The following is a 24,112-nucleotide window of genomic DNA, read 5'->3' as shown; positions in this document are numbered from 1 at the left end:
AGTGCCCAGCGCAATGAGGCCTGCAGGTACTACCGAAATGGAGAGGGGGAGCCAGGATGCTGCAACCCCGTTTGGGAGTCACTGAGCCCTCTGGTACTGAGGTCTCCCCCCACCCCCCAGGCCAGAAGGCAGCCAGGTCAGGCTTAGAATCATAGTCATAGACTTTAAGGTCAGAAGGGACCATTATGATCATCTAGTCTGACCTCCTGCACAACACAAGCCACAGAATCTCACCCACCCACTCCTGTATCAAACCCCTAACCTATGTCTGAGCTATGAGAGTTCTCAAATTGTGTTTTAAAGACTTCAAGGTGCAGAGAATCCTCCAGCAAGTGACCTGTGCCCCATGCTGCAGAGGAAGGTGAAAAACCCCCAGGGCCTCTGCCAATCTGCCCTGGAGGATTCCTTCCCGACCCCAAATATGGCGATCAGTTAAACCCTGAGCATGTGGGCAAGACTCACCAGCCAGACACCCAGGAAAGAATTCTCTGTAGTAACTCAGATCCCACCCTATCTAGTGTCGCATCACAGGCCATTGGGCATATTTACCACTAATAGTCAAAGATCAATTAATTGCCAAAAGTAGGCTATGCCATCATACCATCCCTTCCATAAACTTATCAAACTTAGTCTCAAAGCCAGATATATCTTTTGCGTCCACTGCTCCCCTTGGAAGGCTGTTCCAGAACTTCACTCCTCTGATGGTTAGAAACCTTCGTGTAAGGGTTTGGGATGAACCTCAATGTTCTCAGGAGTGTCCATCTCTCTGTGCAGCCAGCCCGGGACAATCAGGAGCGAGCGAGGGAATGTCAGAGCCCGCCCTGCAGTGCCAGGGGGCAGAGAAGGGCTTCTGCCAAGCAGCACAGAGGGCAGTGCCATAAAGGCTTTGCGTGTGTCACTGTGGTACCGATGGCCCTTAGGAAATGGAAACAATCTACTATGCCAGCTAGGTTATTCCCTCTGGTCTGTTCCCAGCCGGATCTCAGGACTTGGTAAAGCTAACCCCCCATGGGGTGGGGGCTGCTGTCCCCCCGAGAGCTGCAGGATCGTGCTGCTTTGGGAACATGTCGCCTGCCGCCCCCCGGGTGGCCTGGTAGTTACGATGATCAGGAGTGGCAGGAGCACGGATCTGACAGCTGTTGTGATCAGCGGCTGCCAGAGCTCACCTCGCTGGAGGGGTTTGTGGAACAACGCTGCGCCCCAGGAAATGCTCCAAGCATTTCAGGGCAGCTGAAGCCTGGAGTTTATGGGGGAGCCCCTAGAAGCCATGCGGGCTGCTACCCTCCCCAGTCTGCCAGGGGCCCAGGCTGGTGGTTTTCCTGTGGTGGTGACAGGCCAGCAGCAGGGCGGTTACAGCTCCTGGGCTCAGCCGTTCCCCTTGCTCCTGGGAAGGAGCCACAAAGGGGCCATTTGCTGCACTCTAGTTTGGCAAAACCCTCTCAGAAATGGTGCCTGGTGAGATTTGGTTCCTAAGCCCCCTGGGCTCAGTCTGGTCCCAAGAGCCTGGCCTCCGTGGCTGGACAGGAGTGGCTGAGACAGGCAGCTGGGGCTTTCCAAATGGCTGGGCAGAAAATGCATCACTGCAGCCCCCAGGTGAAACCGGCGGCCCTGCACCCTGGTTAGTCTCCTTGCCCCGCTAAACTGCTGGGCTCTTTAGGCTGCCCTCGCCCCCAGGGAGAGCTGGGCGTACAGGGGTCCTAACAGTTAGGGTGGGCTCACGCTGATTCCCGGGGGCCCAGCAGTGGGTCTCCCCGCACGGCAGCTTCCCCACCTCCTACCAGATCTCTGCCCATGTCGTCCGAGTCTTCCTCCCCAGCAGACACTGGCCTGAGGACGCTGGTGGACCTGGCCAGGGAGTGGAAGGGCAGATACGAATGGTCCAGGAAGGAATGCTCCTCCCCCATCTACTTCACTGCCCATTTGTCCTAGTGCATTATGGGAGGCCCCCGGCCATCCGGTAGTGGATACAGCTGCCCGCAGAGCAATGGGCCAGGCCGTGACCCCCCATCTCTCCCACGGAATCTCCTGAATCCAAAGCGCACACAGGAAGCTGCAGAGAGGGGATTTATTGGCTGGCTATAATTTAGAGGGGCTGAGAAGAGGGCATAGGGGGGTAGTTACGTCTCTGGCTTCTGCCCCTGTTCTCTTTCACTCTGTCTCTCGGCCGTGATTCGGAGCTCTTCGTCCAGCCGCTCCTTGGCTCTCACCACCTGCGGGACAGTGTCTCCAATGAGTCTCACCTACCGCCCAGTCCGCCATACCCGGGCCGGGCCTCAGGATAGCCAAGAGACATGGCTGCACTTCACAGGGCAGCCAGGAGGCGGCAACAGAACCCAACTGTGTGACTGGCTAAGTTCCCTCTAAGCTGCGCAGCTGCCTATTAAGCCCTGCACAGGGGCTCAGGCGAGGAGAGGCGCCCCTCCCTGCTGGCCCCAGTGCGGACCTGTCGCGGCCGGGGAAGAGGAGTCCCTCCCCTGGGCTGGCCCCAGTGTCGCTCTGCCTTGGCTGGGAGAGAGGAACCTCTCCCTCAGCCCGGCCCAGCCCCGCCGGGGAGAGGTGCCTTTCCCCCAGCACTGAGTTGCTGCGGCGAGAGAGGGCTGGGGGGGAGTCATCTCACCCCACTGCAGCCCCAGGGCAGCCTGCACCCCAAACCCCTCATCCCTGGCCCCACCCCCCACCCCAACCTGCTGCCTCAGCCCTGAACCCCCTCCCACATCCCAAACCCCTCATCCCCAGCCCCATCCCAGAGCCTGCACCCCCAGCCAGAGCCCTCACCCCCACACACCGCCACCCTCTTCCCCAGCCGTGAGTCCCCTCACACACTCCAAACCCCTCGGCCCCACCCCCCCCACATGAATTTTATTATGTGCACCAATATGAAGGTGACATGTCACATGTCATCTCCATTTTGGTGCACGTAACAAAATACATTCTGCACATTGGACGTAAAAATTAGAGGGAACACTGGTGACTGGCATGGGGGGGGCTGCTGATAGTGGCTCCAGGCCAGGGCCCGCCATGCAGCAGCAGAGGGACCTGAGAAAGACGCTGCAGCCCAGGGAAGTTTGCCCCCTCAATCCACATGCCCCAGAGAGCACAGGATGGGCAAACAGACGCTGTGCCAGACCCCAGGGAACTCGGCCTTTCTCAGGGTCCGACATGCTGCCATCGGAGACACCCAGGGTCCAGCCTGCGTGACAGGGGGCCCAGAGAGGTGTGGGGGCATGTGGGCGGGGTGTGGGGATGGAGACATCCAGAGGGCACTGCCAGCAGGACGTTCACCCTGCTCAGAGGGGTAATTAGAGCACCACAAACAGCAATGACAGCCTTAGAGCCTCCAGCCCCAACTGCCAGCTCCCAAGAGAGCCAGCTGACCCCCAAACCGGTGAGGCCAGCCCAATAGCCTGGCACAGAGCAGGACGGATGCCCAGACCCATCCAACACCCTGCTTACCTTAGACTGCAGGTAAAATGATCCCCCCACTGACTTGTCATTCACCTTGAACAAGTGATCGTAGTTCTGCCAAAGGAAACAAGCCAACCATGAGCTGCCTCTGCTGGCTGCCCCTCGCTCTGCATTTCAGCGCGCTGCTAGCTGGCTGTTCTAAGCCATAGTGACAAGTCCCTCCAGGGGACAGCCATGGCAGTGCCCATGTCCTGAGGAAGAGGGAGCAGCCACCCTCGCTCACTGACACTCGGCCAGCAAGGGCATGCAAATTTGCTGGGGGGCTGTCATGGGGGGTTGAGTCCAAGCACTTCAGCCCAGAGCCTCTCTCCCCCCTGCAGCACTGGAAAGCCCTGATTACAGGGCAGAAGGAAGGTGCAAATGCCTCAATGCACCATGGGTAACAGGCCTGCTGAAGGAAGCTGCTGCACTGAGATTAGAGGTGCCTAGACCCAACTGGCCACTCACACTCACTCCCTGGAGCAAAACACGCCGCCACCCAGCCATCTCCTGCCAGAGCGAGAACACCCGGCTGCAGCAGCTGGGAAAAGGGGCTGGCCTCTCAGCAACCTGCTGCCATGCAGGCCTGCCTGCTGGACCGTCCCACGCCGAGCCGCAGCTTTACCTTCTGAATTTCCTCCGGGCTCAGCTTGGAGATGTTGAGGATCTGCTGGGCCTCCTGCAGGCTGATCCCCGAGATGCTGGTGGCTGCAGCAGACTGGGGCCCGGCACGTCCCCGCGCATCGGCCGCTGCTCGGCTGGCTGTTCAGAGAGACCCTGAGCTGATCACTCCTCCAGTCACAGCCCTCTCTCCCCGGCCCACCTGGCCACTGAGCTCACAGGAGAGCTTCCCTGGGGCTATTGAACATGCAAAGGGAAGTGCCACAGGACCTTTATTGACATAAGGAAACCGGAGGGGGGGGGGAGAGAGGGGGAAAGAGGGCAGGGGGTGGCCACGTGAGCCAATTCCAGTCAGTCATAGGCTGTGTGGGGCAATGGGGATGATCCTGCCCTCCCTCCCAGAGGATCCCCCTGCTCTCTGTACAGCACTTGGAACTGTCCCCACCAGGGCCACAGTAAGCCTGGCCCAGGCAGCCACCGAGCAGTGCCCCCAGGAAACACCTGGGGCCAGACTTGGGGGCACTGCTCCCCAGGCTACAGAGGCCAGTTCCGACAGCAAATCTGGGGCCCCCAGAGACTGGAATCCTAGCCCAGGTCCCCATCCCCGCTCCCTGCCCGGCAGCAGCTCGTGTTACTAGCCTAGGTCCATGAAGGCAACACGCTAACACTAATGCACGTTACTGAGCAGTTACCACAAGCAATGGTGCCAATCCAGTCTGCTTTCCCTCAGCAGCACAGGCCCAGTGCCCTGCTCCTGCCAGCAGCCCTTTAACATGCAGAACACAGACCCTAAACCAGAGCCAAGGCCAGGGGTCACCCTCAAGGCGAACATGAGGTTTCCATGGATACCCCCCTTGGGTGGAAGAGACAAGGCTGGTGACGGTGGCTGGTGCTTACCTGCAAATTCCTGCCGGAGCGCCCGAGCGAAGGCCCTGCCCACCACCTGTACCCCCACCACGATGATCTGTGCCAGGTACTTGGCCTGCAGACAAAGCACAAGCAGTCAAACACCCGCTGCTGACAGGGGCCTACAGAAGAGGCCTTCTGTGTGGGTGTGCCCAGGTTACTCCTCAGACCTTGCATCGTTCAGGAAGGGCATGAGGTAAATAGGAAGATCCAGCTCCCCCTCTCCCCTCACAACTCAAGCACTAGTCAGCTTAAAAGCCCTCTCCTCCCCCAAAGCATTCACCCTGCCAAAAGCCAGCAATCGGTTAACCCAGCCAGTGACGCAACATGGTCCAGAAGAGCCAGGGGCAGATCAGGGCCAGTGCCCTGGAACTAGTTAAACCACTAGCTATGGGAGCCCAGGAAAAGCAGCCAGATGTGACCCCAATGCTCGCTGGGCACTGGATGCAAAAGGGAAGCTGGGGACTCTCAGTGCGGTTCTAGACAAACCCTGCACTGGGGGTGGGGGGGCACTTCACCAGATCGCGCATCTGACTTCAGAGTAACCTCAGCCCGGGGTGTTTGGGTTACACAGCGAGTGCCTTCTAGTGGCCAGGAAGCTGCACATTCCTGCTGGCTGTATACAGAGCAAGGGCACCACAGGGTGGACACTGGAAATGGAGGAGCAGCTAATGCCCCTGCATTAGGATGTGAAAGAAACCAGACAGGCCACTGTACACTGATGCCAGGTGCTGGGCTCATCCCTCACACCCAGGGCTGCCCAGAGGATTCAGGGGGCCTGGGGCAAAGCAATTTCAGGGGCCCCTTCCATAAAAAAAAAGTTACAATACTATAGAACACTATATTCTTGTGGGGCCCAGGGCCTGGGGCAAATTGCCCCACTTGCCCCCCCTCTGGGCGGCCCTGCTCACACCAGTGGCGCTGATGAGCCGCGGCAGCCAGAGTCGCAAGTGAACGGCGGACACCGCAGGAGCCAGGCAGGTGACACCTTCTGCCAGGCAGAGCGGGTCAAGCGCTGCCCTGGCGCCTCTCCCCCGAGGCGGGGGAGTTTTTACAGCCCCAGCCTGGGACGCCGCAGCGCACACGTGCTCTGCCCAGGGCTGCTTGCCACGGGGCACTAGGCGATGCACCGAGCGCCGTCTAAGCGGGGTGCGGTGCCCGGGGAGGCCGGCACTGCCCGGGCCGGCAGCCGGGCCACGGAGCTGGTCTGTACGGCCCAGGGCCGCCGCCGCCGCCCACAGGTGCCTGGCAGGGCCGGGCGAGGCAGGTCCTGCCCTGGCCGGGCTGCATGGACCCAGGGGGCGCCGGGCTCGGCCCCGGCCCCGCCGCTTCCGCCTGCCCGGGCAGGGGCTTGGGCCGGGCGGGCCCCGGGGTCTGTCCCAGCGCCGCAAGGGGCCCGTGGGCGAGTCGGTGAAACGCCCCCCGGGGCAGGGCCGAGCCACGCGGCGGGGCCCGGGGCAGCCCCGACTCTCGGCGCCCCCCGGCGGGCCCTGCGCGGGACGGAGCGCGGCGCGGGGCGGCCCCGGCTCGGGGCAGCGATCCCGGCCCCGCTCACCATGTCCCCGGCGCGTCCGGCCTGCAGCAGGCCCCGGCTCAGGGAGCGAAGGGCAGCGGCCCCCGCGGGGGCGCCATAGAGACGGTGCCGGGCAGAGTGTCGCCGCGGCCATCGAGCGGCAGGTGCCGAGCGTCGCGCGAGAGGGGAGTGCGTCCCCTGGCGGACGGCGGGGAGGCTGCAGCGGGGCCGGGGCTGGCGTGCTCCTGTCCGCTCATCCCCATCTTGGCCCCAGCGCCAGCACCCCCGTGCCACGTGCTGTGGCCGTGCCCCACGGCCTGACCACAGCCACCCCCCGCGCTGGGGGACAGCAGCGCCACGGCCCATCTCTAGCGCTTGGGTCGGCCCGGCCCGAGATCCGCCAGCCCCTCCCGCCACGCTCCGCACCCGCGGCCCCTCGAGTGTTTCCCTGGGCAGGGCACGGCCCCATCTTGCTGGCAGGGAGAACGCGGGGGCAGCAGGGAACCGGCTGAGCTGGCATTTGGCCACGGCCCTGGCACAACACGGCCCTGGCGAGCACAGTGCCCTGGCATCAACGCTAGCTGGGGCAGAGCCCTCGGGCTGCGGTCTCGTCCCATGGCACAGCAGTGACAGCACCGTGCGGGGGCACTGCTTCCAGGGCTAACAGACACAGCCCCCTTACTGGGTTGGCTTGGCCCGCTCTCGCTAGTGCACTCCCGTTCAAACACTGACCAGGCCTGGCAGCTTGGCAGGACTGATCTGCCAAGCTCACAGCGTAGCTTGATGTGTGTGTGCTGTGCTTGCAACGGTGCCATGCTGGGAGCCAGCAGCTGAGCGGTGTGATAAACAACACCTGTGCAGTGGAGCATTGTGTGCCATACAGTGGCCGTACCTGTTCTTAACCATAAAAGCGGCTGGAAAGATGTTTTCTCACGATATCACAATATTTCACAATAATTCACAATACTGTGAATCACAATAACCAGTTTAAAAACATCTTCACCCTCCGAGGTGGGTCAGCCAAGAGGTGCCCAGTGGTCTCATTTGGGCCTCAGACTCTGGGCTTGAACTGGAGCCAGGTGGAAAAATTCCAGCCAAACATTTTAGGTCAGAATTTGCGTTTGTCAAAATCAGACTGTTTTGCTCTGTGCTGCCTGATGTCTGGCCAGCGCCCCCGCCCGCCTGGCAGGGAGACGAGCCTGGGCAGACACCCCGGCTCTGGGGCAGCCCGCCATGTCCACAGAGTTGGAGACCCCAGGGCTCTCACGCACGTAACTCCAGGGCAGCTGTGGCTCTGGGGCAGCTCAGCAGGTGAACGACCCCTGAGCCGACCTCCAGTCCTTTGAATGGCCAATTTCAACATGTTTAGGTTTGGTTCCAAATCGCAACAAAACCAGACTTCAAACAATCAGCCAAGGTCGGTGGAGAGAGGGGCTTTGGTAGGTTGCCCCTGCTGCCAGCTCCCTGCCCATGCCTGGTGCAATAGCATTCACTAGAACAACAGGGAGCCAGTTACCCTGTGGCACTGGCAGTTCCCTTCCCCCAGGGCCTCGCATCTGAGCTCAATTGTCTCCATGTTTCGGGTCACCTCCACAGGGGCACAGCCTCGCCCAGCTGGGCCTAGGCGTAGCATGGCTGCGATTCCCAACCGCTCCCATGCAGTGCCCGCACCAAGGGCAGCCATCTCCCAAGCTGCAGGGAGCCCTGAGCTGTGAACACGGCCCCTGCAGGCTCCAAGCGGGCCAGGCCGGAGCATCGGTGATGCGCTTAGCGGGAGACGAGGGTACCTGGCACTGAAAACTGCTGGCTGTAGGACAACGCGCTGGGCTCGGGGGCTGGGGTGTACCACTGCTGCACCCCTGTACCCCACCAAGGAAAATGGAGGGCTGGCAGAGCCCTGGGAGGCACCTTCCATTGACCACAACAGTGGTGGTGAGCGCTAAGGCTCACCCACAGGAACACCGGGTCTGAGGGGAGAAGGCACAGTCAGCTGCAGCGGCTCAGGGACTCCCTGCCCGTGGTACTCAGCACGCGATCTAAGCCACATTGGCTACCTGCATTGGGCTTGGCCCTCCCAGTGACAGCAGCTGCAGCCCATGAGCTCAGCCGAAAAGCCAGCCAGGTGACAGGCAAGTGGGAGTTGGCCACAGGCCAGCACCGACAGGGAGCTGCTGCACCAGTAGGCCAAGAGGGAGGTGTGAGAATCCATCCCCCCACAGCCCCGGAGGAAGCCAGCCGAGGAGGAGGCTTTGTCTGCCACGCTGCCTTTCAGGGACTACAGATTTGCTGCCTCCGATTTTTTTTTTTCTTTTTAAGTACCATTTTTTATTAAAACTCACGGCACCATTTCAGAAGCCCCCTCCCCACCGCTGGTTGCTGGCATTTGTCCTCTCCCAGCAAGCACCCACTGAGTCCCCACTCCCAGATTCCCGGGCCATACAAAGCACAGCCCCGCCCAGCTCGGCCTTGGCACAGCCCCAGCCCTGCTCTGGCACTTGGGCTTGTTGGCAAGGCAGTGCCCCTCGCAGTGCCAGGCCCCCCAGGAAGAGCTGGGCAGCTGTGGGCCTTGGCTTGGGGTAGCTCAGCTCTCTGGCCCCAGCTCTGCTCTCTCACCCCAAGAGAACATTCTCCCACCGCCCAGGCAGGTCACAAACCGGGCGACATCACATGCTCTCTGCTAGACACTGCCTAGGTGAGCTAAAGGCTCACACTGCTGGTGAAATATTGTGCAGAGGGAATGTAACGCTGGGGAAGGATGCCAGCCTGGCAGCCCTGGAGCCTGGAGGTGTCCAGACTGCGTACCCCACAAGCAGCAGGGCTAGCATCTTCGGGTACCGCCCACTCGAGCGGCACTAAACGCCAGGCTCAGAGGGAAATCAGCAGTAGTGCCTGGGACGTGAGTCTGAGTTGTAACCAAGGGGCACCGCCCACCCGCAGCAGCAGCCTGTGCCCCAAGCCCAGCCTAGGGTAGAGGGGAGGCTCTGGAGGCGTGGCAGTGGGGTTGCAGTGGCAGCTCCGGTGGGGCTGGGGCTGGGTGTGGGCTGGCAATGCCACACAGGCTGGGCACCCTCGGGTTCCTGATTTCTGGGAGGTGCAGCTGAACCACAGTGCTGAGCTTCAGGCCTGTTCCATCCCTGCTCTCCGCCAAGGCTACCCACCAGCGACCCCTGCCCACCCTCCAGACAGGCAGCCCTCGAGGCCAGGGTGTGGTGCCTCTCTGGGGAGGCTTGTGCTTTGAACGTCTGCCTGACGGGAAACAGAACAAGTGAGACTCCGCCTTCAGATCTGAACTGAAGAACAATCTCAAGCCAAGTCCCTGCACTGGATCGACAGGTGCCAGCAAGCCGGGGCAGCCGGGGCGACAGCCGGACACAGAGAAGGCACTTGGTGTATGTTGGGCTGTGGTGATTCCAGCCTCCAGCCCTTGCTCCATGCAGCCTGAAAGAAGGCCCCGATTCAGCAGCGTGGGGAATATGCAGGCGCTCCGGGGTAGGCTTGTGGAGGTGTTCAAGGCACCCGCTTCCCTGGTGTCAGACCCCTAATCCCCATGAGCTGTGAGCAGGGCTGGCCTGAAGGAGGCACTGCAGGCTGCACCCTTGCTTGGGGGCTGTGCTCAGTCGGGTTGTGAGAACAGGGAGGATTGGTTGCTATGAAAGGCCAGGCTGGGAGCCCCAGACCCCATGGTGGCACCCCCAGCTCCCCACGGCTCGCTCCTTCCCCAGTCTTGCAGCCCCCGGGGTGGCTCTGTCCCTGCCCCCACCACTGTGCCATTGGCTGGGGCCCAAGCACAACATGGACGTCAGCCAACCGTCCCGAGGGTGGGTGGTTTGAGGTGCCCGGAGGAGCCTGCTGGTCGAACGGGCAGAGGGTATAAACTCCTGGCCGAAGCCGTGGGCAGCATGGCCAGCCCCGGCCTGGCAGCACAGCAGTCGGCGGAGCGTCCGTAGCCCTGCCAGACCCCACGCGGAGAGGAGGGTGCAGCCTGGCGAAGCTGGCAGGATCTGGCTCACTCCGTCCGTTAGCCCATAGGTAACAAGGCAGAGCCTGGCACAGAGCTGGCTTCCTGGGCTCTTTGGGAAAGGGCCGGGGCTGGGCCTGAGCCCCTCCAGGGAGATCGGTGCTGGATTGGGGAGCGGCGAAGCCCTGGGGTATATTGGCACAGTCCAGCGAAAGGCAAGGCCGCAGCATGGGGGCTGTGAAGGCCAGTCAGGGAGCCAGCAGCATTGGCACGGAGGAGATTGCGGTTCCAGGAGACAGGAGTCACCCCTCCAGGGCTAGTCCTGCAAAGAAAGAGATGGAGTGAGCGGGAGCCCGGGCAGTGCGCCTGGCACACGGGTGTGATCGCTGGGTACGCTGCCCTCTCTGGATCCCCCCTCATTGCGGGCAGGGCTACTGGCACAGAGGTGTGATCACCGGGCACACTACCCTCTCCGGATCCACCCGCATCCCAGGCAGGGCGCCTGGCACACGGGTGCGATCGTTGGGTACGCTGCCCTCTCTGGATCCCCCCTCATCGCGGGCAGGGCTCCTGGCACAGGGGTGTGATTGCTCTCTGCCCCCTCCAGAGCCCCACAAGTCCCTGTGGGTATGGAGGGCCATGAGGGTTTCTCCTCAGGGAACCAACTGTAGCTCCCGCTGCCCAGCTTCCCACATGGGGTGGGGAGCAGGAGGTGGGGGTCCAGGCAGCACTGTGGCCCCAGCTCTCCTCCCCTCACGACCAGCGAACCAAGTGACTGGCTCCTGCCCCCCACCCCCAGGGGAGCGCGTCACAACACCCCCCTGTCCCGTCACCCCTGCAGCAGGCCCCCTGGCCCTACCCATTCCGCTTCATCCACCCCTTCGAAGGATTCCTGCGGCAGGGGGTCGTCCCGGTTACCCAGCTTGGCCACCATTGCGCTCAGCAGCTGCAGGGAGAAGGGCAGAGCGTCAGTGCCGTCCCGCGATGGGACCCAGGGGCCTTCCCAGCGCTCGCTGCCCCCACGGTGTCTGCTACTGGCAGCCAGGTGGGGGAATACGGACAGTGCAGTCCCACTCCTCGGCCCCAGGCACGGCATGGAGACTAACTGTCCAGTGGGCACTGGTGTGCCAGATACTCCCCGCTCCCTCAGAAGCGCTGGCGGGTCAGTGCCTGGCAGGAGGTTCCATGGGACTGGTGGGTGGGGTCAGCACCTGGTGAGGAGAGGGCTCCTGGTGGGCAGGATCAGCGCCAGTCGGGGAGGGGGCTCCAGGGGGCTGGCGGGCAGGGTCAGCGCCAGGCGGGGAGGGGGCTCCAGGGGGCTGGCGGGCAGGTCAGCGCCAGGCGGGGAGGGGGCTCCAGGGGGCTGGCGGGCAGGGTCAGCGCCTAGCGGGGAGGGGGCTCAGTGGGACTCATGGGCGGGGTCAGCGCCCAGCGGGGAGGGGGCTCTGTGGGGCTCGTGGGTGGGGTCAGTGCCTGGCATGGACAACGGGGGGACCCAGCAGGGTCAGTGGTCCCCAGCGCTGGGCCAGGTGCAGCCTGAAGCTGTGGGGGCAGGATGGCCTGGCTGGGCAGTGCTGGCAGGGGCGGGCAAGCCGAGGCGAGTCAAGGCACATGGGTCCCCAGGGCAGCCCACCTCCTCCTTCTTCTGCTCGTCAGACTTCTCCTCTAGGTAGACCGAGGCCGGGACGTACTTCCGGGTCGGCGCCTCCTGCGGGGCCGCGCTCACTGGCACAGACGGGACCAGAGGGAGAGAGCATCATGAGCACCCATCTCCTCACCCCCACTCGCCCGGCACCGCCCGGCCCCGAGCTCACCGGCCTTCACAAAGGGCCACCAGAGAACAGCTCCGCATGGCCTCCTCCAGTCCCAGCCAGCCTGGGGCACAGCCTGCCCGCTCAGAGCGGGCAAGGACCCCCGGACTCCTCCCCTGCCCGCCCTGAGCCCAGCAAGGGCTTGCCGGTCTGATCAGCCTGAGCTGGGGCTATGGGTCCTCCTCCCAGTGCCACATAGCCAGGGACACCTCCTCCCCCGAGCGCCCTCACTCTACCCCCTGACATTGGTGCATGTGGGGAACAGGAAGGTGCATGGGACCCACTCTGCACACCCGGGGGCCAGCCCCCACCTGCGCTGCACCTGGCACTCTGGGTCCCCCCCCGGCCGATGGCCCTGCCCTCGCCCACCTGGAATCATGTCCCGGGGCTGGAGGCTGATGGTGCGGTGCTGCCCATTGGTTCCTGCGCGCCAGGCCGCAGCGGGGAGGGCCGGCTCCCAGCACACTGCAGTGGCCGGGTAGATGTCGTCCTGGAAATAGTCCTTCTGCATGGGGGAAGAAGGCCGGGGTTAGGGGCTGGAAAGGGGGAGGCAGCACGCCAGGGCTTGCTCCTCGGGGCTCAGACTCTCCCGGCCCGGCTCCCCATGAAGCCCAAGGAGTCCAATGCCACCCACCTTGACTCGGGGGACCCTGAAGGCAATCGGCTCGATGGAGCTCTGCCTCAGGCGCAGAGCCCTGGCAAACTCCACCTCCCGCACGTCGCACTCCGTCTTGGGCAGGAACACGAAGCCCTGGGAAAGCAGAGAGGGAGATGTCAGAGTCCCGCCCTGGCCTGGCAGCGGCACCCCCTGGGGACTTGGCCCCTGTGAACCTCACTTCCAGGGCACTGGGAATAAGGCCGAGTCCTGCTCTCCTGCTCAGCGGGGGGGCAGGAATGGCAGTGGAGTGACGGGCCCACAGGAGTCCGTGTTCAGCCAGTGCTGCCAGCTCCCTGGCACTGCCTACTCAGGGCACAGGATTTGTGCAGGCCCCATGGCCCTCTGCAGAGTTATAAGGCAAAGCCAGAGAGGGAAGGCCTGAACCACCAATGAGATGCAGCCACTTCTGGTGTGGAACCTGGCAGCTGATTAACAGCACAGGACAACAGCATGCAAATGAAGAAAACTGACAGTCATTTGACACTGCAGTGGAGCTGAATGGAGGCAGAACGTCCTCACCCCAATTGGAACAGGAACCCAGTCTGGCATCCTGACCTCTGCAAAAAGTGTCATGGGGTGGCACACAAAGGATGGTACTGACCCCTGGCCCCACCCTCTCCTCCCGCTTCTGCCCCTCCCCAGTCGCTATAGCACCCTGTGCCACAGGGCTCCTGGTGCAGTCTGGGATGCCGGGCCGTGAAGGCCAGGTGCCCAAAGCCCACGAGAAAGGCCCTACCATGGGACCGGTCTGTCGACTGCCTATATGGGCAACGCTCACCATGCCAGCCCCTGGGGAAGGGCAGTTCAGAGCCCTCTTCTCTCCCTCCCTGTACCACACCCCACACTGTGGAGAGCCAAGCCCCCGGGCACACCTCTAACCTGGTGCCTGCCCATGGACACCCATGCCCAGGGAGGGATGTGGTGCTCCTGCCCACCCATGGCCAGCGTGCAGCGAGAGGGACCGCTGCAGACTCCAACAGCCCGGGGGGCAGCTGACAGCCTGGACTTGGGGGTGGGGGGGCTGGGGGCACTGCCAGGGGGCTTCCCCTGCACACACGGGGGGGCAGCTCCACCTGTCTCTGGAGTGGATTCCTCCTGCATACGTAGCACGGGTTTACACCCGTGTTCCTGCACATACCCCACGGCACCACACAGCCCTCTAGCGGCCATGGCGGGGAATTGCTGTGCTATAACGCCCTGCGCACTGGAGAGAGTGACTCCCCTGGATGGCCACTAGAGGGCGGCTTTGCACCTGCTATACGAGGGAGCGGAGTGGCGCGGTCCCGGCTGCAGAAGGACTGGCAGGGAAAAGGAGGGGGTGAGGTGTGAGTGGATCTGTCTGGGGATGTCACCCGGTCTCCCGGGGACGGGGTTACACAGCCCGTCCCTGGGCTACTGAGCCCTGGGATGGTCAAACCCTGGGGAACATGTGATCGGGGACAGCCCTGCACGGGGACCCCTGGGGTGCAGAGGGCTCTGCTGTCGCTAGAGCCCAGCTGTGCCCGCTCTGCCATGCTCCGATGCAGCGCTGTGGCCTGGACCAGGACTGTGCCCCTGGTGTGACAGAACCACCATGGCCTGGGGCTGTTCGAGCCAGGACAGCTGGCATGGAGCGCTCAGGTCTCCTTGCTCGGGCAGTGGATACAGAAATCACCCCCCATGCACAGATCAGGACTGAGCCGGGGAGCAGAGGCATTGGGGTCTCTGTGCTCATCAGCTGTTGGGAGATCCAGCTGTCCCAACCCAGCCAACCGGGCAGCTGCCCCATCCACCCAGCCTCACAGAAACCAGCCGCCAGCCAAGGGAGGGCAGCAGCAAAGGCAGGTGTTGCCAGGCCACCCCCAGGCCTAGCTTGACTGAGGGAGGCCAGGGCACACGCTGCACAGGCAGAGCTCAGCTGGGGGCGGCTGGAGCCCCTGCCTTTGTGAGTGGGCAGCTGGCCTGGCACTGCAGAGGTGACCCTACTCCCTCTGCCCAGGGCCCTCTCCCCACCAGCCCCGGTACCTTGTGAGGGTCGCTGGAGGCGAAGCTGTTGCACTCCAGGAAGAAGGGCGCCTCAGGGACCAGCTCGTAGACAAAGACTCTCGTGTCGCCCTAAACGCCAAGGGCAAGGAGAGTCGCGTGAAGGGAGAGCTGGTGATGTACGGGGTGCGGCCAGGCCGGGTGCTGATGTCGGGGGGGGCTGCCATGTCCCCCTGGCATTGTCATGGTGTGTGGTGAGCCAGCCGGGATGCAGCAACCTCCTGGCATCGCGGGGAGGGAGGCAATGGGCCGTGGGGAGGCTCCGTGGCGGGACCCAGAGGAGGAGCAGCCCCCAGCCCTCCAGGGCCGGCTGCATTGAGAGCATGGCCTGAAGCTTGGCCGCCATGGGATGGAGCCAGTGGGACTGTCCAGGCCAACAGCCTCCCAACAGGGGGCCCAGGCAGGGAGCTGATCCCCCGTGCAGGGAGACTCCGCTCCATCATCCTGGGGCCGAGCCCTCTGGAGACCCCCCACCCCAAACAGAGCGTGGTCACTGGTGCCCCAGCGGCCAGGCACGGGGGCACTCCCTGCTGGGCTGCCGGGCACTGCCTCTCCCAGGCTCACACCCATGTGCCATGCCCTGTGGGACAGGCAGAGCTCAGACGCTGCTCAGCCCTTTCTCCAATGCCACGGGCTCCTCGACTGCCCAGTGGCCTGGGGCAGCCCCGCTGGTATCCTGGCACAGTCTGAGGCCTGGCAGCTCAGCCGGGACATGCCATCCGCAGCGACAATGGAGAGACGAGGATGGGGCCTGTTGGTCCAAGCCCTGGGAATGCCCCAGTCGCACTCCTGGCTCCACCGGGACCTCGCTCTGCAACTCACTTCCAGGTTGGCTCCTATGCCCTATGGTTGGCAGGGCAGGCAAGGAACTGGCTGAGCTGCCCCTCCCCCAGACACTCACCTTGCCGGTGAGGAAGACCACGCTGGTGTCCGGATCGTAGAAGGGGATGAGGGTGGAGGGAGCCGTGTCGATGCTCTCCACTGCCAGGGGCCCGGCTGCCAGGGACGTTGCGTCAGACAGGTACAGCTGGCGCTCGCTGCGGCTGCATGGAGAACATGGCGCGGATCAGCGAGGCCTGACGCCAGCTCAGCACACAGCTGCCCTCACCCTCCTGCGGGAAGATGCTGTTCCCTTGGCAATCCCATTCCTGGGGCACTGCCATGCAGGAGGCCAAGCGGCATGGAGGCCGGCTCGGCTCAGGCTGTGGCTGCCTCCCAGTCCAGATGTGCACCGGGCCGGGCAGGGTAGCTGGGACACAGGAATTCGCAGGCCGGGCAGCAGGGAGATGGACACAGTGCCAGGGTGTTGACCTGGTGTCTAGATAAAGGCCAGGTGCAGAGCAGGGCGGATGGATCTGGCTTCAGGGCCCAGGCCTGGCTCCCGGCGGGGAGATCTGCGGAATGGCAGGTGGCCCTGCCTCCTGGGCCCCTCGCTGGGGCCACCTCTCACAAGGCCTCCTGCTGTGCTAACAGAGCCACCCCCCACCCCACCTGGCGCAGCTGCAGGCTCCTGCCTGGTCCCCAGGGATCCCCTGGGGCTTCCTCTGCAAACCAGCTCCAGTGTCCCAGGGAGTGCGTGGCCCCCTCGGGAATGCAGCCCCGTGGGGTGGCAGGGCCAGCGTGCATCAGCAACCCCCGGCTCCGTAGGGCGATCTGGGGTCCCCAGCACAGCAGTTATCCAAGCTGGGACTCTGCAGCATGGCCAGCCACACAACCCAGCCAGGAGATGACTGACCCCCTGAGTGGTCCCTCTGGGGAGGGTGTGGCTGGATGCCAGGCTGCTCCGGGCACTGGCACGAAGCTGGCATCCCTCGCTCCGGAGCCTTGCCTTGCGGAGCAGGCGGCACAGCCGGGCTGAGGGCACAGCCCTGCTGGGACCAGCGATCAGTGCTATTTGGCACCACAGCCTGCATGCGGGGTCAGCTGCTGTCTTCCCCCCAGGGGTGGCTGCACTGCCAGGACCATGGCAATCGAAGTTATCGCAGGGCCGTGACCTGCGCAGGTGACTGCCGGCTTGGGGACACAGCACCAGCCCTTACCTGTCGAAGCCAGACACCAGCAGGTAGCGGCCACCACAGACCCAGACCAGCCTCGCGCCTCGCCCTCCCTCTGGGCCGGGGCCTTCCTGTGGCGGGGAGAGAACCGTGACTCTCTGGCATACGCCCCCCACGCTCCCTGTACAGCTGCCTCCACCCCGGCCGGTGGCCCAGGGGAACAGGCTGCGCAGGGCAGATCCGGGGCGGGACAGGGAGGCAGGAGTGGAAGCATGTGACTGGCTGGGCACAGCAGAGCACACTGCTTCCATGCTGCCCACTCCCCCTGCTACCAGCCAGGCACCCCCACAGGGACCCGTGCCCCACAGCTCCCTCCTGGTCCCCCACCGCCCCATGCCTGGCTCCATCATGCCCTCCCCTCCACCCCCCAGGAGGAAGCGACTGACCCCTCACCTGCTCGGGCTCCGGGGACTGGCGGGGCACATAGACCCGCACTCTGCCATCCTTGCTGACCGTGGCCAGCTTCTGGCCATCCGGACTCCAAGCCAGGCTGAAGATCTGAAAGACACCCGCTGCCTGCGTCACGCATGTCCTGGCCCTGGGCACCGGCCGCGTGGTGCTCACCGAGCATGGTAAGCAGGGAAGGGCTGGCAGCGACGAGGCGGGCAGGCTGGGGCCCCCCAATCCAAGCTGCGATCGTGAGGAGCCGGCTTGGGAGAGGCTGGAGGCTCACACTGGAAGGGTTAAAGCAGAGTGGGGCAGCATGGACCGTGGGAGTGGAGGGACCTCTGCAGGCAAGGGGAGAATCAGCAGGGGCCTGCTGGCTGAATCAGCCTGTGCGTGCCAGAGAAGGGGGCCCAGCCCCACGCCGGGACAGCCACAGACCCGCTGCGGCTGCCTCTGCCAGGCCTCACTCCCATGCTGAACCTGCGCCAGTTTAAATCAGTTCAGCTAGGCCAGTCTCCCCCCATGGAGACGCTCAGATTTCCGACTGGCACTTGTAGCCCACGCCCAGTGTGTCCCACGCAGCCTGGCTCCGGCACGGGGACGTGGCTCTGGGCACGCCAGGCTGGCCTGCACTCCTGAACCACACCAGCTGGGGATGGGAATCCCGAGGGCACGCAGGGTGGGATCCGGCCGTCAGCCCCCCAGACAGGCCCCCAGAGACAGGGGCTCCCTTAGCACAGGTCCCAGCCCCCCACATGCCCACAGGCAAACAGGCACACCCAGCAGGTGCTGATTCCCACCCCCTGCTAACGCGGTCCCATCTGTCCCGAGTCCTGCTGGGGAGCGCGGGGAGTGGCCGTGGGCAGGGCCCTCCCAGCACCGTCGCCATGAGGCTCAGTGGCCCGGCTGAGACGTTGGCTGGCAAAGGCCAGTTAGGATGCAGTTCTGGGGGCGTGGGGCGTATACACTAACAGCACTGCTTCGTAGTACGGCTCCTGGGCTTTCCACTCTCACCCTGCCTTCATCCACATTGACCCTGGGACAGTGACTGGAGCTCACACCCCTGCAGCCAGAGCTCTGCTTGGTGCCGCCCTGGGCATGAGCCAGCAGCCAGGCCGGGCAGGCACTGCAGCCCGGAGAGTCAGGCTGGTCTGGGAGTGGGCCGGTGCCGAGCTCATCTGGAAGGATCCGGCTGGAGGGAGCTACCCCCCTGCGTGGGTTTCAGGGCTGACCCCTGGCGCACGGAGGGCTGACACGCCCCAGCTGCCAGACACAAGCTGTCCCCTGTGTTCTTGGCCACGCTTGCCTGGCTTGGGGTCCCAAGGGAGCATTCTGGGACTGACCATCTCTCAGGAGGGGTGCAGCCTACAGCAGGCTGTGGGGGATTCTCATCTCCCTGGCTATGGCCAGCTGCAGATGTTTATCCATTTTGAAAAGCCCTGTGTATTTCTCCGGCAACGACAGCCACGCTCCATGTCACTGACTGCACCCTCCCCTCCTGCGTGGGGCAGTTGCAGTGTGGGGGAGCTGCAGGCCTTCCCTGCCCATGGTGACTCCTTTTCCTTGCCCCTTGGCATATCAGGGCATCCACCAGCACCAGCCTCCCCCTGCCTTCCCCACACAGATCCCCACGCCGGGCACTGCTCTGCCCAGCTCCCTGGCCTCGCTTGCCCCCTACCTGGTCTCGGTGCCCCCTCAGGCACAGCTCCTCCCTGCCCGCCTTCAGGTCCCAGATCCGCACGCTCATGTCGTAGGAGGAGGAAGCCAGTATGTCTGCAGCCAGGGGGTGGAATTTGAGGGAGTAGATCTTCTCCGTGTGACCTTGGGGAAGAGAGAGGGGAGATCTCTGTGGCCTGGCGTGGGCAAGGGAGCCAGGGCGCGACAGGAGCTGATGTGCCCTGACGCTCTGTTCAGAGCCCCCAAGCGCATGGCGTGTGAAGCCCAGAGCAAGGAGCCGGCGAGCCTGGTCTATTGAAACCAGGCTTGGTTAGAGGGACAGAGCAGTGACAGTGCCAGTGCCCCGTCTGCACCCCACCTGGCGCCGAGGGAGCCAGCCAGCTGGCAAATCCTGGGGCTTTGTTTCTCCAGCAGTGCCACACTCCTGTCCCCTCCGGATGGTTTGCTCTGCAGGCCCCAGCTTAGAGATGGGCTCATCCACTTAAGGGAAAGCTTGGCTCCAGCGCAGCATGACTGCGGGGCAGGCCGGGCACTCGGAGCCTCTCCCTGTCTGCCAGCAGCGCAGACACCCCCACAGCCCTTACCTCTGAGCACGGCCTCAGGCTCCAGCAGCGTCTCCTGCAGCCCTCCGGGGGGGATTCGCCACAGTCGGATCTTGGCATCGTCGCCCGCTGAACGCCCGAGGCGGCCGAACAGAGACAAAGAATGAGCCAGGCGCTAATGGGTTCTGGGCACCAGTGCCTGGGAGGCCCCAGGAGCAGGCAGGCGCTAACAGCCTCTGCCCCTTGGGATGCTGGGGCCTTGGGCAGGCGAAGATCAGGGATGTGAGCTGTCCTCTGGGAAGGACAAGGGCCCGAGGCAGCAGGACAACCTGAAATGTGTCCACACCCCGAGTGGCCCCCAACACGTTTTAAAAACTGCTAAAACTTCATTTTCAAGCATTCCTAAAAACCTCCCGCTCCCATTTCCCAGAGATTGCTTGGCCTGTTTTAATCACCCGCAGAAATCCGCGGGGGAAGGGACCCGGCCGAGGAGCCCCAAGGCAATGGCAACAATACTTGGGAAACGAGCACATTCTGCACTTGTGGGTTCTACTGGAGTCAGTGGCATCAGCCTCATTCCACAGGTGGGGAAACTGAGGCACAGAGCCTTGTCTTGCAGCAGTGACTGTCCCGTGGCTACCTAGAAAGTCAGCGGCAAAGCCTGGGCTAGAACCCAACCTGCCCGACAGGTCCTGATACAACCACTAGACCACACTGCTCATGCAGTGATTACTAAAAAGATCAGGAACTCACTAGCCTATGAGAGGAGATCTAGCAATAACGGGGAGCAGGGGGACCAGATCCCAGGGCTGGGAATCAAGAGATTCTACTCCTGGCTCTGCCACCTGGCTGACCTTGAGCGAGGGAATAGAAACTGTGCCTCAGTTTCCCCATCTGTAAAATGGGATTACACAGATTCCCTTTGTGGGTGAGGTGGGGGAAGGGCTTGGGGGCTTACTGAAGGTCTACAAAGCGTGTTGGAGATCTGTGGAGGAAGGCACCAGAGAAGGGCAGCGAAGAGGGACTGCTGATCTTAACGGTGTGTCCTGGGAGGGGGAGAGCATCGGACAGCCCTGGACATGGGCCTGGAATGAGGAGAGTTCTCCTAGGCCAGCAGCACAGCCCCACCCCCCGCAGTGGGGAGCCGGGCGTTAGGGGGGGACAGAGAGTTCACGCACCGACTGCGAGGCGCTGCAGGTCGAAGGGGTCCCAGCAGAAGTCTGCGACCGGCGTCCCATTCTCGATGGTGGGCACGGACGTGTCTGGGAGCCGGCCCGGCTTGGAGAGCTGCAGCAGAGTCCCGCAGTCAATGCAGCGCAGCAGCTTGGTTACCTTCACCCCATCCCCAGGCATGCCCCGGCGGAGAGGATGGCACGTCGCTTCCTCTCCCCTCCCCCCAGTCTCAGTACCACCCTCCCCAGGCCACTTGTGATGGGCCTTGGTGGCAGGAGTGTGTGGGCGACAGTGCCCTCTAGTGGCTGGCTCACAGAGGGGATTACAGATCCGCTATTGCTACCACCTAGGGGAGCAGCCCTTCAGTGCAGGCTGGTGGGGCTGGGGGGTTTGATCACCCCACATGTGTGATCTCCTTGGGAACATGTGCCTGCAGCACACTGAGCTGTCAGAGTGGGGCCGGCTTGGGGGAGGCAGGCCCCACACCCGGGAGTCCAGCCCCACAGGGTCCCCTGTGTGATATCGCGGTGCCGGGGCCTGGGCCAGCCAGGGAATGCAGTCTCAGCAACGCCTCCAGCCACTCCCCTTGGGCAGCGGGCAGCAGCCGCAGCAGAGCAGGCCAGGGCTCTTTCAGCCCTGGGGAGGGGCCGGGTGGAGGCACGCTGGCAGGGAAGCTTGCCCTCCCAGGGCCCATGCCACGCCCATGCCATGGCATGTCCCAACAGCGCCCAGCCCCACTGTGCACCTACCTCCAGCACAGCGATCTGCCCGCCTGCTGACAGCAGCGGGACGGCGACGCGCAGCCGGTTGGCGCAGATGCCGTCGCTCTCTCCCGGTGTGGTGAGGTTCAGCCCCTTGAGGTTGGTGATGTGGGTGCCGCGGGGCAGCACCGTACCCAGGGTGTGACGGAACTTGGAGCTGGGCCCTGGGGGAGACGAGGGCAGGAGTGAGGGATTTGCCTCCAACCAGGGCAAGGCCTCACGGACCATCCCCAGCTCTGGCTGCCCACCTGGGCCGAGAAGGAGCCGGGTGCCAGCTGCCGCTCCTCTCTCTGCCCATCTTCCAGGAGACGGCAGAGTGCCCTGGGCGTGGCAGCCACCTCGCGCCCGGCTCCAGGCTGCACCCACCTAGCCAAACGCCCCCGCCCCCCTGAGCGGCTACTCGCACTTACCCAGAATGCTCTGCAGGGACTTCTGACTAGGACTGGGGCTGGTGGTGGAGAGAGATGGGGCTGAGCTGGAGGGAGAGCTCAGGGAGCTGGGGGGAGACGAGAGGCCGCTGCCCTCCTGCGGGGAAGAACAGACCCCACAGGGAGTCAGGGGGTTAAACAGCCTGGCCAAAGCCCCTCTCTTCCACCCAATGCAGCCAGGCAGGGAACCAGGCAGTGGTCAGGTGCCAACCCCTGGGGGATGGGAGCTGCAGCCCCTGGGAGTCATCAGGAATGGGGGGTAGCTGGGAGAATCTAATGCTGGGCTAGAATAGCCAGGGGCTGCTGATTGGATTGGAGAGTATTGGCAGAGCTGGGGGGCAGGTTGGGATTCAAGGGTGTTGGCAGAGCTGGGGGCAGGTCAGGATTGGAAGGAACTGGCAGAGATGGGGAGCAGGTTGGGATTGGAGGGTGTTGGGCAGATGTTGGGAGCAGGGCTGGTAGAGTTGGGGGACCGGTTGGGATTGGAAGGCATTGGCAGAAGTGGAGGGCAGGGCTGGCAGAGCTGGGGGCAGGTCAGGATTGGAGGGTGTTGGCAGAGCTGGGGGGCAGGGCTGGCAGAGCTGGGGGCAGGTCAGGATTGGAGGGTGTTGGCAGGGCTGGGGGGCAGGGCTGGCAGAGCTGGGGGCAGGTCGGGATTGGAGGGTGTTGGCAGGGCTGGGGGGCAGGGCTGGCAGAGCTGGGGGCAGGTCAGGATTGGAGGGTGTTGGCAGGGCTGGGGGGCAGAGCTGGCAGAGCTGGGGGCAGGTTGGGATTGGAGGGTGTTGGCAGGGCTGGGGGGCAGGGCTGGCAGAGTTGGGGGGCAAGTTGGGATTGGAAGGAATGGGCAGAGGTGGGGAGCAGGCCTGGCAGAGCTGGGGGGCTGCTGGTCGGGATCAAAGCCTTTCACCTCCACAAGCCTTTCACCCCACACGACACTAATGCCCCCCACCCTTTCCGTGGCCGTTTGTCACAGTCCTGGCCCCGCCCTCACTCCTGTGCCACCCTGCACACCCCCACCCAGGTTCTGGGGTGACTGCCCCACGCGCCCCAGGCCAGGTGTGCCCCACGCCCCAGTGCACGCTGGGAGCTTGGCAGCGCCCCAGCGATGTGTCCGTGTGTGGGACCCCGAGGCAGCCCCTGCCCTGTGGGCTGGCAGCTCCAGCCAGGCCCATCACTCACGCTCCTGTCCACGTCCCCAGAGCGGATGGCGGGCTGCTGGGTGGTGGGTGGAGCAGGCTCCTCACGCCGGGCAGGGGGACACAGGCAGGAGGTGAAGGTCTCCCGGGGCCTGCGGGCCGGGTTCAGGCTCATCTTCTCCACCTGACGGGCAGCAGCAGAGGGTCACTTCCCAGCACTGTGGCTGCCACCCCAACCCCCATCACCCGCAGGGGGCTCTCTGAAGCCTGCAGAGGGCGGCGCTCCCCGGGGGGGGGCAGGACCCCCAGCCTGCTCTACATGGGGGGGTTCCCAGAGCTGCCACCCCCAGCTCAGCAATGGTGGGAATGGACAAGGCTCTGACTCCGAAATGTCACGTCACGGAGACCTGCCCTGGCGGTGACCAGCCTCTTCAGCGAAAGCCATAGTAGGCAGCACAGTAGCCTCACACCCCCGGCACCAACGGGGGGTGGGGGGCTCACACCAATGGCACCAATGGGGGGGGCCTCACCCCAAGCACCAAGGGGGGGGCCTTGTACCCCAGTACCAATGCGGGGGCCTCAAACCATTGGCACCAACAGTGGGGGTTCACGCCCTTGGCATCAGTGGGGGGGCTTATACCACTGGCACCAATGGGGGGCCTCACGCAACCAGCACCAATGCGGGGGCTTATATCACCAGCACCAATGGGGGGGCTCGCACCATTGGCACCAATGGAGGGGAGGGGCACCCCGGCACCAGTGGGGGTAGCAATGGAGAGAAGCTGTAGAAGCGCCTCTCCTCAGGCACCCTGGGTCTCCGAAGGCCAAGTCAGCAGCTGGGTGGGTACCTGCTTGTTGTCTCCTGCCCACCAGCCCTGCGCTGATACTGCGGGGACGGGCCCAGTGGAGTCCGGGAACAGATCTTCGTGGAACTCCTGCAAGGACTGGAAGAGACACAGGCTGTAAGTGGCACTGAGTGACCATATGCCAGGGAAGGGCTGGCATGATCCCGCCCCCTGGC

General features: G+C 63.9%; 2 protein-coding genes across 2 annotated transcripts in view; both read right to left on the bottom strand.

The window, feature by feature from the left end:
- Positions 1-2,051: 2,051 nt before the first annotated feature.
- Positions 2,052-6,865, bottom strand: PAM16 (presequence translocase associated motor 16). The gene is made up of 5 exons (XM_044978865.1): positions 6,527-6,865; positions 4,963-5,047; positions 4,070-4,206; positions 3,454-3,519; positions 2,052-2,210 (listed from the first exon to the last, which is right to left on the bottom strand). Exons 1-5 carry the CDS (start codon positions 6,848-6,850, stop codon positions 2,118-2,120), a joined length of 705 nt encoding a protein of 234 aa, XP_044834800.1. The 5' UTR covers positions 6,851-6,865; the 3' UTR covers positions 2,052-2,117.
- A 3,694-nt stretch (positions 6,866-10,559) lies between these two features.
- Positions 10,560-24,112, bottom strand: part of CORO7 (coronin 7) — a 177,109-nt gene continuing 163,556 nt past the window's right edge. Inside the window, exons 13-28 of the mRNA XM_044978862.1 lie at positions 23,940-24,035; positions 23,135-23,275; positions 21,938-22,052; positions 21,516-21,691; positions 20,772-20,880; positions 19,636-19,722; positions 19,053-19,195; positions 17,381-17,485; positions 16,973-17,058; positions 15,835-15,976; positions 14,916-15,005; positions 12,888-13,004; positions 12,623-12,758; positions 12,076-12,167; positions 11,302-11,388; positions 10,560-10,764 (exon numbers count right to left, since the gene is read on the bottom strand). Of these exons, the coding sequence (XP_044834797.1) occupies positions 10,759-10,764; positions 11,302-11,388; positions 12,076-12,167; positions 12,623-12,758; positions 12,888-13,004; positions 14,916-15,005; positions 15,835-15,976; positions 16,973-17,058; positions 17,381-17,485; positions 19,053-19,195; positions 19,636-19,722; positions 20,772-20,880; positions 21,516-21,691; positions 21,938-22,052; positions 23,135-23,275; positions 23,940-24,035 (1,728 nt within the window). The 3' untranslated portion in view covers positions 10,560-10,758. The remainder of the gene's footprint in view (positions 10,765-11,301; positions 11,389-12,075; positions 12,168-12,622; positions 12,759-12,887; positions 13,005-14,915; positions 15,006-15,834; positions 15,977-16,972; positions 17,059-17,380; positions 17,486-19,052; positions 19,196-19,635; positions 19,723-20,771; positions 20,881-21,515; positions 21,692-21,937; positions 22,053-23,134; positions 23,276-23,939; positions 24,036-24,112) is intronic.

The sequence above is a fragment of the Mauremys mutica genome, chromosome 11 (genome assembly GCF_020497125.1).
Source record: "Mauremys mutica isolate MM-2020 ecotype Southern chromosome 11, ASM2049712v1, whole genome shotgun sequence".
Lineage (NCBI taxonomy): Eukaryota > Metazoa > Chordata > Testudines > Geoemydidae > Mauremys > Mauremys mutica.
Note: the sequence above shows the minus strand (reverse complement) of the source record. Positions and strands in the feature narration are given on the sequence as shown.

Coding starts and splice junctions, on each gene's coding strand:
- PAM16 (XM_044978865.1), bottom strand. CDS start 6,850: ATGGGCCGTGGCGCTGCTGTCCCCCAGCGCGGGGGGTGGCTGTGGTCA. Junction 4,207..4,962: donor GCTCCGGCAGGAATTTGCAG/GTAAGCACCAGC, acceptor CTCTCTGAACAG/CCAGCCGAGCAGCGGCCGAT. Junction 2,211..3,453: donor CATTTTACCTGCAGTCTAAG/GTAAGCAGGGTG, acceptor ACTGTCCCGCAG/GTGGTGAGAGCCAAGGAGCG.